This window comes from Mycteria americana, chromosome 15 (assembly GCF_035582795.1).
Source record: "Mycteria americana isolate JAX WOST 10 ecotype Jacksonville Zoo and Gardens chromosome 15, USCA_MyAme_1.0, whole genome shotgun sequence".
NCBI lineage: Eukaryota > Metazoa > Chordata > Aves > Ciconiiformes > Ciconiidae > Mycteria > Mycteria americana.
This window is the reverse complement of record NC_134379.1, coordinates 1,423,424-1,437,738: the sequence shown is the minus strand read 5'-3', so window position 1 is coordinate 1,437,738 and position 14,315 is coordinate 1,423,424. Positions and strand designations below refer to the sequence as shown.

The following is a 14,315-nucleotide window of genomic DNA, read 5'->3' as shown; positions in this document are numbered from 1 at the left end:
CCTCTTCATAATCTACTGGCTTAAGTGTGCAGGATTACTCCCTTAAGTGTGCAATGTCAGGGACCTCTCTGACCAATGATAAATACAAAAATCATTAAGCTCTTAGCTGCAAGTGACAGATGCCTCCATCTGCTTCTAAACTTTTAAAAACTATTTTAAATATCAAACACAATTATGAGGAAAACAGAAAATATTCTTCAAAGAACAGGGGTTTTTTAAAAGTCAATGTGTCTGCCCTGATTAATCACAAGCTGAAAGGAGTACTTGACGACTACTTTATACTTCAGTTAACACTATTTCATAAAACCTGGCTTGACAGAAGTACAAGATAAATTAATCAAATAATACAAGAGTTGAAAGATGCGCCAGCTGGCTCGTGCTCAAGAAATACACTGCCTCTGAACAGCAGGAAAGGCTGCAGTATAGAGCAACTGACCAAGCGGGCAGCGCAGTACAGCATCAAGCCATTTTCATGTGTTACTGGCTTGCTTTAGAACACAGTTCTTGCCAAAGAGACTACTTGCACGTTTCAAATAAACATATGCTATTTTGGATGATGCTGGCGGACACTACATTGTGGAGCATAAAGCTCTAAAGATTCATTCTTACAGTTTAAGGTCAAGGACTCTTATAATGAATGAATATTATGATATTGAACGTCTTAAGACTCACAGCCACTGTGCTGCCTGTTTGGTTTGCATCTTGTCAGAGCTTTATATGAAGGCACAATTTGTAATGCCATGTTAAAAGCTATTCACAAATAAGATGCTGTTTCCCTTAAGAAAAGATCACAGTGACTATTATTTGTTTCTCTCAGAAACAGTGTGTGTACTTGTTCTTTATAGTATTGCAGTAAAGATCATCGGATCATAGAACGCTTTGGATTGGAAGGGACCTTTACAGGTCATCTAGTTCAAGCCCCCTGCAAGAGCAGGGACAGCTTTAACCAGATCAGGTTGCTCAGAGCCCGGTCCAACCTGACCTTGAATGTTGCTAGGGACGGGGCCTCCACTGCCTCTCTGGGCAACCTGGGCCAGTGTCTCACCACCCTCATTGTAAAAAATTTCTTTCTGAAATCCAGTCTAAATCTGCCCTCCCTTAGTTTAAAACCATTGCTCCTTGTCCTGTCACAACAGGCTTTGCTAAAAAGTCTGTCCTTGTCTTTCCTATAGGCCCCCTTTAAGTACTGGCAGGCTGCTATAAGGTCTCCCCCCAGCCTTCTCTTCTCCAGGCTGAACAACCCCAACTCTCTCAGCCTGTCCTCGTAGGAGAGGTGCTCCAGCCCTCACATCATTTTCGTGGCCCTCCTCTGGACCCGCTCCAACAGCTCCATGTCCTTCTTGTGCTGAGGGATCCAGAGCTGGACACAGTGCTGCAGGTAGGGTCTCACCAGAGCAGAGTAGAGGGGCAGGATCGCCTCCCTCAACCTGCTGGCCACGCTGCTTTTGATGCAGCCCAGGATATGGCTGGCCTTCTGGGCTGCGAGCGCACATTGTCGGCTCATGTCCAGCTTTTCGTCCATCAGTGCCCCCAAGTCCTTTTTCCACAGGGCTGCTCTAGATCACATCATCCTCCAGCCTGTATTGAAACCAAGGATTGCCCCAACCCCTGGTGTAGGACCTTGTACCTGGCCTTGTTGAACCTCATGAGGTTCACAGAGGCCCATTTCTCCAGCTTGTCCAGGTCCCTCTGGATGGCATCCTGTCCTTCTGGCATGCCAACCGTACTCAGCTTGGTGTCATCTACAAACTTGCTGAGGGTGCACTCGATCTCACTGTCAATGTCATTGAAAATATTGAAGAGCACTGGTCCCAGTATGGACCCCTGAGGGATACCACTTGTCCCCAGTCTCCATCTGGACATTGAGCCGCTGACCACTACCCTCTGGATGCGACCATCCAACCAATTTCTTATCCACTGAACAGTCCACCCATCAAATCCATATCTCTCCAATTTAGAGAAGGATGTTGTGGGGAACTGTGTCAAAGGCTTTACAGAAGTCCAGATAGATGACATCCATTGCTTTTCCCTTGTCCACTGATGTGGTAACTCCATTGTAGAAAGCCACTAGGTTGGTCAGGCAGGACTTGCCCTTGGTAAAGCCATGTTGGCTGTCTCGAATCACCTCCCTGTCCTCCATGCCTTTTAACATAGCTTCTAGGAGGATCTGTTCCATGATCTTCCCAGGCACAGAGGTGAGGCTGACAGGTTGGTAGTTCCCAGGGTCCTCCTTTCTACCCTTTTTAAAAACGGGTGCAATGTTTCCCTTCTTCCAGTCACCAGGGACTTCACCTGACTGCCATGACTTTTCAAATATTATGGAAAGTGGCTTGGCAGCTACATCAGCCCATTCCCTCAGGACTTTGGGATGCATCTCATCAGGTCCCATAGACTTATATATGTTCAGGTTCCTCAGGTGGTCACGAACCTGATCTTCCCTTACAGTGCAAAGGGCTTTACCCCCCTGGTTCCCAATATGTTGTCCATTGACTTGGGAGGGGTGAGGAGAGCGGTTGCCAGAGAAGACTGAAGTAAAAAAAGTTGTTGAGTACCTCAGCCTTCTCCTCGTCTGTTGATATTAGGTCACCATTCTTGTTCATCCACGGAGGTAAGCTTTCTTTAACTTGCCTTTTCTGGTTGATATACCTGTAGAAGCTGCTCTTGTTATTCTTTGCAACCCTTGCAAAGTTCAGCTCCAGCTATGCCTTGGTCTTCCTGACCCCATCCCTACACAAGCAGGCAGCGTCCCTATACTCTTCCCAGGTTACCCGTCCCTGCTTCCACTGCCTGTGCAGTTCCCTCTTGCTCTTTAATTTGACCAGCACGTCCCAGCTCAGCCAAGCTGGTCTCTTCCCTTCCTTGCCCAGTTTCCTACATCTGGGGACTGAGAGCTCTTATGCTTTATGGAAAGCACCCTTAAAGATCTGCCAGCTCTGTTCTGTTCCCCTGTCCCTGAGGACCGTTTCCCCGGGGGTCCTACTGCCTAACTCCTTGAAGAGCTGGAAGTTTGCTTTCCTAAAATTTAGGTCCTGACTATACTCCTCACCTATCCCATATCCCTCAGGACTGTGAACTCCACCAATGTGTGATCACTGCAGCCTAGGCTGCCTCTAATCTTGATGTCACTGATGAGCTCACTTGCATTGGTGACCATCAGGTCCAGTATTGCATCCCCTTGGGTAGGGGTGCCTATTACCTGGGCTAAGAAGTTATCCTCAATGCACTCCAGGATTCTCCTGGATTGCCTACAGCTTGCCGTGCTACTTTTCCAGCAGATGTTGGGGTGGTTGAAGTCCCCCAGCAGAACAAGAGCTTGCAAGCATGAAGCCTGTCACAAGGAAGACCACTTCCTTATGACATCAGAAAATGAGCCAAACACTATCAAAGAGTTGTTTTTGCTTAGCATCAAATTCCTAAGCTCATGTGTCTCTAAAGAAAAAGCAATGCCTGTGACATAATGAACCAAGTGAAAAAGTTTAAAGTGCTAAATCTAAAAAATTATTTAAAGAATATTTGATTATTAACAAATGGTGCCAAGCAAAGCCTGGCTTGGGATAGAAGTATTCTATTCAGCACCCACAGGGCTCAAATGACTTTCAGTGGCAAGAGTGAACTGAAATCAGTAACACCTCTGACATAAGAATGATCAGAAATAGATACATCTCTTTAACCATGTGAAGTGCAGAATACTATCCTGTATTTTAGATAAACCACAAATTTACAATCTTTTCCATACCAAAACCTGCTATCAAGAAATTAAAAAAAAATAGGAAAGACTTTCACTACACAGAAAGCTTCTACATGAGGCTCCAAGGCTGGTAATACCAAAAGTAGGCCCTTTAACATTTTTCTGTGGGCTTAAGAGCAAGAACCTATACACTAAAAAAACTGCATCAACTAACCCACCAGTAAATTGCCATTGTTCCAGTCTTTCTAGACATGTCACTTCCAGCTGTATGCAACCTTTAAACAGTTAATTCCACTCAACTCCTCTAATTGTAGAGGAGTACTTAGGAGAAGTTACTGACCCAAGGTCTTACAGTAACCAGCTGCAAAACTCTTGTTTCCAGAATCTAGGTATTACACGTGTAAACACAATGAAAACAGTCAGGCTAATGAATGGCCAGGTATACTATTCCACACCAAAAGTGATGCTGGTAACTGAGTTCTTATTATAGGAGTGCTTATCAGTGGGGCCAACAAAAACTGGGGCTTTGACATGACCTTCTGATGGGCCCTTACTCATTCAATTATTGCATACACCTATCAACAGTCCATTACTTACCAGAACTGGCATGATATACAAGCATAGAAATGGGTTCCTCATTCCAGTAAAAAGGAACTAAACCCTCTAAGTAGACTAGGCTTGTCCCTTGTTACTGACATTATCCTTTGTTGCGTCAGCAGTTTATTGAGCACTGTAAGCTTTATTCTTTTAAAGTTTACAATAGTAATTACAGTATACAACAGTCTCTTATCCCCTATTATTTCATTTGCACCCAGCATCTTTATTTTCAGAGATTCTGCATGACTGAAGATGGAAACACAGATGCACCGATGTATTTGGTGTTGATATTTTCTTTGCAACTGCCATCAGAGAATCACAGAGGAGACTGACCAATGAAGTGTTCCCCTGTGAGCAGCAGGAATAGTTATGCCAGCGACTGTGTAAATCTTTCCAACAGCGGGCCCTGTTAGAGCCACTGGCAGCTAATCATTAGCACAGTGACATTAACACCAAATGAAGACATTGGTGGAACAGTTCTTCAGCCTCAGCAAGGCTGGGTGGCAGAGAGTTGCTCAAAGGTGATCCTGGATGCTAAAGAAGAGAACTCAATTTACTGTATAAACTCGCAGGTCAAAAAGGTTAGCGAGTGGTAAATTAGGGCAACTCCAGGATTAAATGACTTCTGAGTAAAGTTTCCTGGATAATAATTTTGGTCCAAAGTATTGAAGCTCTGCCTAAATGCCTTTTCAGAGTTCAGGTTCTCATCTACATCTGGGCTAATATAACATCTTTGGTCTCAAATTATTGCTGAAGAACAGAATTTGTATAATGTCTTGAAAACATAAAAGCCTCTGCTATGCAGCTGAATGACTTTGGGGTCAGTCTTAGACATTGGGGTTACTTTCACTATTACAAGGAAGTAAATAGTTGTTTGCATTGTGTCTCTCTACCACCAAGGAAATTTTTGTTCCATAACAAAAGTAAATAAAGTTATCTTCACGTTATATTTCCATTCTATGAAAAGGTTTGTCATTTTGAAAACCAGATTATGTTTGTATAAAAAAAAATTACTCTGACATCTCATCATGACCTACAACTGAATCACTACTGTCAAAATATTTAGTCATGGTGTTTCCTGCCTCAACAACCATAATTCCCTCTCTGCACCCTACTAACAACTGCATGCTCTACCACTTTCCAAAGACTAAAATTCACAGATCCTGGTCCTACCATATCAGTTACATCTATCATACCTTTGGTCTGATGTTCCCATGTCTCAGCTGGCACCTCAGACATTTGGAGCTGCAGACATGCCACGGTTGCACCTTCCAGCTCCTTGGTGCTTTCTCTCTTGAACTATCCATAAATTAAATAACAGGCATATAAGAATGATTTAGACACATGCAATTATCCTGTTTAGTAATTGAACAAAATATTAGGTCTCACACTACATCAAGCAAGACAATTAAAGCAATGGAGGGTTGTTGAGCACACTACACTTCAAGTTCAGGAAATTAGTATGTTTCCACACACTGTTAATCCTACTGAATCTTATTGTTTTCACTATTCCACAGATACAAAGCTCAGTGCATGTCCATACTACAGACCAAATATATACAGTAGAACTGGAGTACAGCATGGGTCATCTGTTTGCTGTTCTTGATTAAAAGTAGCACATTCGGATATCTTCTATCAAATCTACTTGAGCTTTTTTATTAGTGTTTAGTTTCATACTGGATGTTCCTTGTCCACTGCCAAGGTTGAAGTTTTCTATGCTCTACCTTGCATCAAATTATTTTGAAAGTTTAAATCAGAATGGTTACACTTTCAAAAAAAGTATTCAAGTAGAAAGACAAGTGGTTTTCCTCATATGAAGAAGAAAAACTTAAACCTGCGTTGTTGAGAAACTCTATTATCTTCATGCTTTATTATCTGAAATTAAGCAGAAGGATGGCCCCAGCATAATACCTGAGTATCTTGTGATGCACCTGTCAGAAAAGGATTTGAGGGAGAGAAAGAAGTGGGGTAGAGAGATAAGATGAGAGGGAACAGAATTAAGGAATATGTAGAACAAGAACAAAAGTTGAGGGTGTATAAGGTGATATGAAAGACGCAGGAGTAGAGAGAGGAACAATAGTGGTGATGGCAGAGGAAAGAATAACAGAGGGCAGGAATTCTTGAAGAGGAGGGTTTAGGGTTAGCAGAGACAAAGGACATTTTTTGGTACAAGACTTTAGTGGTATAAGCATATGGCCCCCTTTTATTTTATAGCATTTGTCAAATTCTTTGACTACTTTGAGCTAGGATTTTCTTTTTGTTTCTTTCCTGGCTCAATGAAAAAAAGAAATCTGGAGCCTAAAAGAGATCTGCCTCAGCACTTGAGTTCTATTTTGGCAGGTGAGGAAGCTCAGCGATTTGGAAACAGTAAAAACAAACCCAACCCCAAATACTCAGGACTTGGATGGGCATCGCAGCATGCACTGCCACCTGGAGGCAGAAAGTTCCAAGTACAGCTGAAAGCAACGGTCTTGTTTCAACAGGAAACTCTTTTACCCTGAAATCAATTTTATTTAAGACAGCTAGTATTTCTGTTGAGTTTTCCCTGACGAAAATCTATTAGGGCAGTGAAAAGACGGTCTTTTTAAAAAGGACATGGACTCCCATTTTTAAAGGACATTTATTATATGTTGGAAAAAGGTGTGAAGGCCTTTATATCTGTACAACATTGCACATTTCAGTGATTGTACCATTCAGTGCACAACACCTGTCTGAATGGTGTCCGTTTTCATGAGAGCTTAGAGATTAGGGTGACAGGCACTTATCTTTAAATAAGAAAAGACAACCATTAGTTCAAGTGCAAGCCTACAGAGTAGAATGAAGATATAGCTGTAGCATGGACAGACAAGTGGAAAATACTGTCGTTCAAGTTTCAGATGGGCTTAAAGTTCTTGTGGGTAAGTTCTCCACTCAGTAGCCTATGCTTTTGTGTCTGCTACTAGATGAAAACCAGACCTGTGCTCTGGTCATACCTCTGCTTCACTCTGAAAACATACCTATAGTCCTGACAGGGGGTGATCTGACATAACAGACTACCCTACTTCAGAACATCACACAAACTTAAATCCACTGTTACTGATCAGAAGAACCTTGCCACCAAATAACCTACGCAATAAGTGCATCAAATACTGCTATGCTATGGTGGATCTAGGCCTAACAGTATAATCTAGTCCACAATCAACTAAAGAAAAATTTGCTCTGATCCTCAATGAGCATTTCTCACGTTTGCAGGCTCCCAGTGTAGACCTTTATGCTCAGATACTAGTTAAGTTCTTTCAGATGAGATGCTGTAATTCATCAGATATGAACGACAGACAGGGCACTAATTATTTGTTAATGACCTGTACTCCATTACATTTTTATTCTCCGTAAGTTTTCCTGAGAAGCTCTCTGTGTTACTCAAATCTTAGACAAGTTTGGGCTTTAAGCTAAAGTTTGTGGTTATTCAAGCTAATACTTTGAACCTAGACTGTGCCTTTTAATCTACAGACTCAAATAGCTTCAGAAATATTAATTTAGCTTCATGACATCCCAATGAGATATAAATTATTGTATTTGTATTATCTAAGAGAAAACTCAAGGCAATAACTATAACATAGTACTGGGCTTGACTGCAAGTCCTCTAAGGATGTTTACCAATGACATTCTTGCCTTCATCATTCCTCTTCTACTTCTGTTTCTTATACTAAAAAAAGAAAAAAGAAAGAAAATTATTTATGGGAAGGAGTACATAACTAAAAGTAACAGTTCACACTGACAAGGATTTACAACCCTCTTCATGATCTACATAAAATTATCTCAGTTTCCTTTAAGTTAGATTGCAATTTGATAGGCTTTTCCTCTACAGTATGAAATAATGCTTCTTGGCAGGCACTGTGAATCCGATCCTCCTCTCGCACAGTTCAATTACAGTTTTCCAATGAAGCAGACTACAATCTCTGTAGCAGAATCAGAATGAGGGTTTTCATAATTGTAGGGAGAATAAAATCAGATTCAGGCACAGACAGTTATTTACTAGGCTGTAACTGGTTGGATTTGGCTACTGCTATAATTTTATAATCTATGACTAATCTGTGCTTGCTCCTGTAACAATTCTCATTTGGATTTCATGGGCTGGCAGAGAGGACTTAACAGTCATTTAGTAAATTAAATCACAGATATTTAGAGCAATCTGAACTTTTGACTTGTTTCACTATACTCTGAGAAATCCATGTTAACATATCATGCTCCCCAACCAGATTTAAATCCAAGGAAGCCCAGGTGACTCTCAGCTGCCTAATGGTAAACAATCTTCATTCTTTTATTTAAAAAACCAGTTTGAGTGGTATCTTTCAGTGCTGTGATAGTGAAGAGGCATATCCGCTGGGTGATAACTAGGGCACAAGTAAACCAATTACCACAATTTTGCCACTATGTTGTCTAACCCTGATTTGCACAGCCACAGGCAAGATCTGAGGGAAAAAAAAATTTCGTTCTGGGAGTTTATGTAAACTGACTAAGAGAGGATAGATTCCTTTTAGGAAAGCAGCTGATGCCAAGCAAAGCCTGGCTTGGGATAGAAGTATTCTATTCAGCACCCACAGGGCTCAAATGACTTTCAGTGGCAAGAGTGAACTGAAATCAGTAACACCTCTGACATAAGAATGATCAGTTTGTACCAACAAACTGTGGCTTGTAAAATATTGTAGTTTTTTCACTATTATAGAGTTATACTAGCCACCACTGCTGAAATTTAATATAATTCTTCACAGAAACAAAGACTTACACAAAGACCAACTTAAAGCATCATTGGTTCTAAAAAATACACTTAAGTTTATATCAACAAAGAAGAATTTTTAAACAAGAACTATCACAATCATAAATCCCTCATGGCTAGGCATTTCCTTTCACCCAGACACTTCAATGTCCAGGACAATGAAACAGTTTGCTGTTCCTAACTTGCTTTCCAATGTTTTCTTCTTTGATCTGAACTGAGAGAGCACAAAACTTAGACAATCTGATGCACTTACTTTATTCATGACCCAGTCAGCATCTTCAATGGCTCTCTTAATAATCTGCTGGATTCGCTCAGGATTGTCTTCATCGGCATGAACTTTGAAACTCTGCAACATTCAAAGTGTTACACTGACCAGCCAACTTAACGCAACAGTTGTCAAAATAAGGATCGCTTTTAAATCTCAAAGAAAATATTTGATGCAAACAAACTGTTGATCTGAAAAGGTAAAAATACACATTGTAGCACCTGGCTGTGCTATTTCCCTAACAAGTCTTGTCAAATGTAATGTCAGATGAAGTATTTTACTCCTTTCGTACATCATCAGCAAAAAAACCCCAGAGAACTTCAACTCAGAACAACAACTGAAATTGGTATGTTAAAACTAGAAAGACACAGGACAACAGATACAATCAAAGGCATGAAATTACTTCCATATGAACAATTAGATGAGATTTACCCTGCCAGGGAGGGGATTGGGAGCAGGATATATATATTAAAAAAATGACTGATAAGGAACCAGTAAGTTTTACCACAAAAGATGTGTTTAGGTGAGTAAGGAACAATTGTTCACTTGACTAACACAAGAATTAGAGATGAAAGCCAAGGAAAATAGAAGGTTTCGGATTCAAAGCAAACAAAAAGAAATGCTCCTTCACATGCTCCCAGTGTAATCCTTCAAATTCACTAATGTTTCAAGCTTGCAGAAGAATAACTTTTTAAGTGCCAGGAGTTATAAAAAGTTGGTCCAACCTGTAGGAGAAAAACAAAACCAAAAACACCCCACAACACTAAATTCCACCAACAGAAAAGAAATCTGTTTCTCACCTGCCTGACTGCATGTCTGTAATGCTGACGAATATTCTCTTCAGGAAGCTGCTTACAGCATCGAAGCAGGTAACGATACAACTGCAAAGAGTTCTGAACTAATTCAGCATTCGGTAGTGGGGCCATTATCAAGCTTTTTAGCTGTTGAAAATAAAAAACACAAATCAAGATACCTAATGAATTTTATTAAAAACACACAAATAAAAGTGTAAAGTAATTTTACAACAATGAAAACAGGGCCAGCAAATTAAGGTTTAGCAGCATAACTTGAGGAAACTTTAGAAGAAAACACAATATGAAATTGTCCTGGTTTCAGCTGAGATAGAGTTAATTTTCTTTATAGTGGCTGGTATGGGGCTATGTTTTGGATTTGTGCTGAAAACAGTGTTGATAATACAGAGATGTTTTAGTTGTTGCTGCACTGGTCAAGGACTTTTCAGCTTCCCGTGCTCTGCCAGGTGCAGAAGAAGCTGGGAGGGGGCACAGCCAGGATTGTTGATCCAAACTGCCCAATACCCAAACTGCCCATACCACATGACGTCATGCTCAGTATATGAAGCTGGGGAAGAGGAAGGAAGGGGGGGACATTCAGAGTGATGGCGTTTGTCTTCCCAAGTAACCGTTACGCGTGCTGGAGCCGTGCTTTCCTGGAGATGGCTGAACACCTGCCTGCCCATGGGAAGTAGTGAATTAATTCCTTGCTTTGCTTTGCTTGCTTGCGCGGCTTTTGCTTTACCTATTAAACTGTCTTTATCTCAACCCTCGAGTTTTCTTACTTTTGCTCTTCCGATTCTCTCCCCCGTCCCACCGGGGGGGAGTGAGCGAGCGGCTGCGTGGTGCTTAGTTGCCGGCTGGGGCTAAACCACGACAGAAATGAATCAGAACTTGCTTAGTTTATGGACAGATGGGGGTTAGTTGTCATTGATCAAAGTATTAAAATAAAGAAGTGTGCAGTTCATGCAAGAAGATCACTTTATGATGGTAATATTAACGTGTATTTGCAATATTAAATTTTTTCTAGTTTAAAAAAAGACCCGCAGTGTAAGCTGCTATCAGTATACAAAGCAGTATCACAGCCCCGAGGGAGTTTTCTACTTGATAAGCCATGATTCTTAGATTCATTCAAGCTTCCAGTGCTTTCCTTAAGCATCCATAAGAGTCCATCCACATGGTGACACTGTAGAATGAGGACGCTCATAATTGCTGCAAGTGGTGTTGGAATTTAACAATAGTTCCTAGCACTCTCATTCTCTCAAGAATATCTTGTGAGCTGGCTTACGTATGTCAGGCTTTAACTTGAAATAACATGTACAAATATAGGAGACGATAGGCAAAAATATTGATAGGTTTGAAATTTTCCATTTTTTTGGTAACAGCAACAGGAAAAGAACAAATCTAACAAGTTTCACGTCCATAACTATACTTACATATTGTAACAATAAGTCCATCCAAGCTATATGAAGTGCTAATCAAAGACTGTAAATGACTTGTCATTTAACAGATGGTTACCATCTGCAGAGAACTAAATTAACATTTGGAAAAAAGCACTGTTACATCATTACTCTTAAGAATAAAGATAATAAATAAGTAACTGAATAATGAAGTAGGTGTATGGCATTATTTTAGTACCCGTTATGATACTTACTCATCATTTAGAATATTTTTTTTCTTTTTCTTAATTTAAGTCCTTCAGCCAAATTTATTTCAGAATAGAACACCACAGCTATTGCATGCCTGGGCTGTATATTTGCATAGACTAGCTCTTCTTGCAGTGGGAAAAATCTTCTCACTATGTACCTATGGAATGCCCATCAATGGGATATGTACTATTGTAATCTGTACTCTCAGTAAAACAAAATTCCATCTCAGTCTATAACTAAGTAGATATAAATTAGCATACCTCTATAGCAGTAACAAGAGCTATGCTGATTTACAGTAGCAGAGGTCACTGAAAAATCTTTAATTTTAGGCACAAAAAGTATGATTCTTCTACATGAAGAAAATTAAAGAATTCTATGACAAAAAACACAGAATGTGTCTTATTCTTGAGGGATGGGACTCTACAACATTGCTTTACTTATGACACAAAACCACAGTACAGTCATATCTGAGCACCTCACGGTATTGTTTTTTTCTGTTCATTACTGAAAGATTGGGCGAAATCTATGGTATATTGATTTTCTGAATCTAACTATCCTTTGTCAAAAGTAACATCTTGTAAAACGAGAGGGAGCTGTTCCTGTGGCAGAGCTTCTTGTCTACAGGAAACGTGTGAGAAAATGCTAATATTGCAAGGCTCTATTACCCGTATTGGAATTGTGCCCATACTCTTCAGTCCAGGATTGAGGCTCTATCATGGGAGGTACTATATATACATACATATCTAATGAAAAAGTTTCTGCCACAAAGAATTTAAAGGCAGACTAATGACAAGTCATAAGATGAGACAGAACGAGGCAGATGAGCCAAACAGGTGGGATGGGAATGGGGAGGAGGTGACAGTAATATGAGCCTGTTTTTGTGTAGACTAATAGAGCACACAATATAGCTCACCACCTGCTTAGCTGATATCAACAGGCGAGTTTTATAACACTATTTTTTTTAAGGACCTGCAGAACCATAGTGAGTCACAGCTGATGGGTGTTATGGAAGCCCCTAAGAAAGGCTCTGGTGACACTTCAGAAAAAGCTTTTCTAGCCTCCAAGGGAAAAAGATGACTGTCTTAAGGAAGTACTTAACAGGGTTACTATCTCATGAGCTGGTGATGTAAACTATTAAAACTAATTCTAAGATATACAATAGGCTTAATAGGCATAAACCTTTGAAGAACATGTCAGGATCCCTTTCCTGCTTATTTATACTGACATCTTTCTTTACATCTGAAACAGGCTCTGTGTAGTGCATTTGTGACTTTACTCAAAACCACTTTAGCAGCACTTTGAACAAGCAAAGCCCTTTCCCCAAAGTATTAGAGTATATAGATTTACGACAAACAGTACTACAAAACAAATGCTGATCACAGTGACTAACTCCCTAGTGAAAAATACCCATGGAAGTTACAAAAATACCAAATTGACTTTCATTACCAATATGCCACATTTTTCTGTGATTGCAATGAGCTGAAGGATGTGTGTATGCTGCTGTTTACCCTGATTCTGTTATTAACATTACAAAAAAACCCCTAACCAACAAAAAAAAGGCTGTTGGACCCCAAGCTCTGTAAACTATAATGGCTGTGATGACTTTCCAGTGGAGCCAATACAACACAGCTTGTCAATTACCTGCACAAGATTTGGCTTGGTCACTTCCTTAATTAATCATAGGTTAATGACTACCTAGTCAAGGGATCTTGGAAAGAAAAGTAGAAAAAGGCCATTCCCAAGATGGATAAATGGGTGGTGGCAATGTCAAATATGGCAACTGGAAATCCTGTTTTGTATTGTGCTCGTAGGGCCCCATCCAGTGCAAGAATGGCTAATACCATTACAAAAAAAAAGGTGGATCAAATTTAACATTTAAGATAACAACTTTGATTTGGTTGTTATTACTAAAATCTGGAATAAAGATCTTGGGACTGAAATGGTATAACATTTAGGAAAGATTCCATGGACAAAATGCAAAGTGTCATTTCCAATTTTTAGTTACAGGTAATTCAGTAGCAGATGATGTTGACTGGAGTAAATTTTCAAACACCTCCTTCTCTCAACTTGGTTGAGTGTGATATCATGATGTCTTGTGGGCAAGAAATCTTAATTAGTTGGCTCCTGGAATCTGTCATCATAACCTTTACCCTCTGCCAGTTATCCACTCCTCCCACAATTGACATGCCCTAACGAAGGTAGATCTGCACCGGCCTCTGACAGGTCAGTGATGTGCCAGTAAAGCTCTCGCACCCCTGAAGAGTCCCATCTTTCTCTAGTATCTAAAACTGACCAGTGGTTTTCTGCACTTTGAGCTTCACGGGGTGTGTTTGCTTCTGAATACTTGATATGTTCTATCAGTAAAGTGCAAGAGATGAGGTAAGACTTCACAATGATCCCTCCTGAGAATTATTCACAGCCAAAATATGGTTTCCATTAGCTTTCATGAACAATTAGAAAACCATTCTTCCATCATGAGGGCAATAAATTGGCTCTATACTGCTGCTGCAATCTTTTCATTCTGCTTGTTTGATTCCAGTTCTGTTTTTTCATATTTGTTTAATAAAAG

The 14,315-nt window shown here is 40.2% G+C and overlaps 2 protein-coding genes across 15 annotated transcripts in view; both read right to left on the bottom strand.

Annotated features, from left to right (window-relative positions):
* Window positions 1-5,584, bottom strand: part of NOS2 (nitric oxide synthase 2) — a 41,611-nt gene extending 36,027 nt beyond the window's left edge. Inside the window, exon 1 of the mRNA XM_075518176.1 lies at window positions 5,482-5,584. The gene's annotated coding sequence lies outside the window, so the exon portion shown is untranslated. The remainder of the gene's footprint in view (window positions 1-5,481) is intronic.
* Window positions 1-14,315, bottom strand: part of LYRM9 (LYR motif containing 9) — a 60,652-nt gene that overhangs the window by 9,480 nt on the left and 36,857 nt on the right. For 11 of the 14 annotated variants that reach the window (XM_075518206.1, XM_075518201.1, XM_075518202.1 and 8 more), the window contains 3 exons: window positions 10,107-10,247; window positions 9,295-9,387; window positions 8,629-8,736 (listed from right to left, as the gene is read on the bottom strand). In XM_075518206.1, the coding sequence (XP_075374321.1) occupies window positions 8,659-8,736; window positions 9,295-9,387; window positions 10,107-10,232 (297 nt within the window). In that variant the 5' untranslated portion in view covers window positions 10,233-10,247 and the 3' untranslated portion in view covers window positions 8,629-8,658. Of the gene's footprint in view, window positions 1-5,481; window positions 5,585-6,886; window positions 7,971-8,628; window positions 8,737-9,294; window positions 9,388-10,106; window positions 10,248-14,315 lie in introns of those variants that run through there. The other 3 variants (XR_012777989.1, XM_075518197.1, XM_075518196.1) reach the window with 3 other exon arrangements.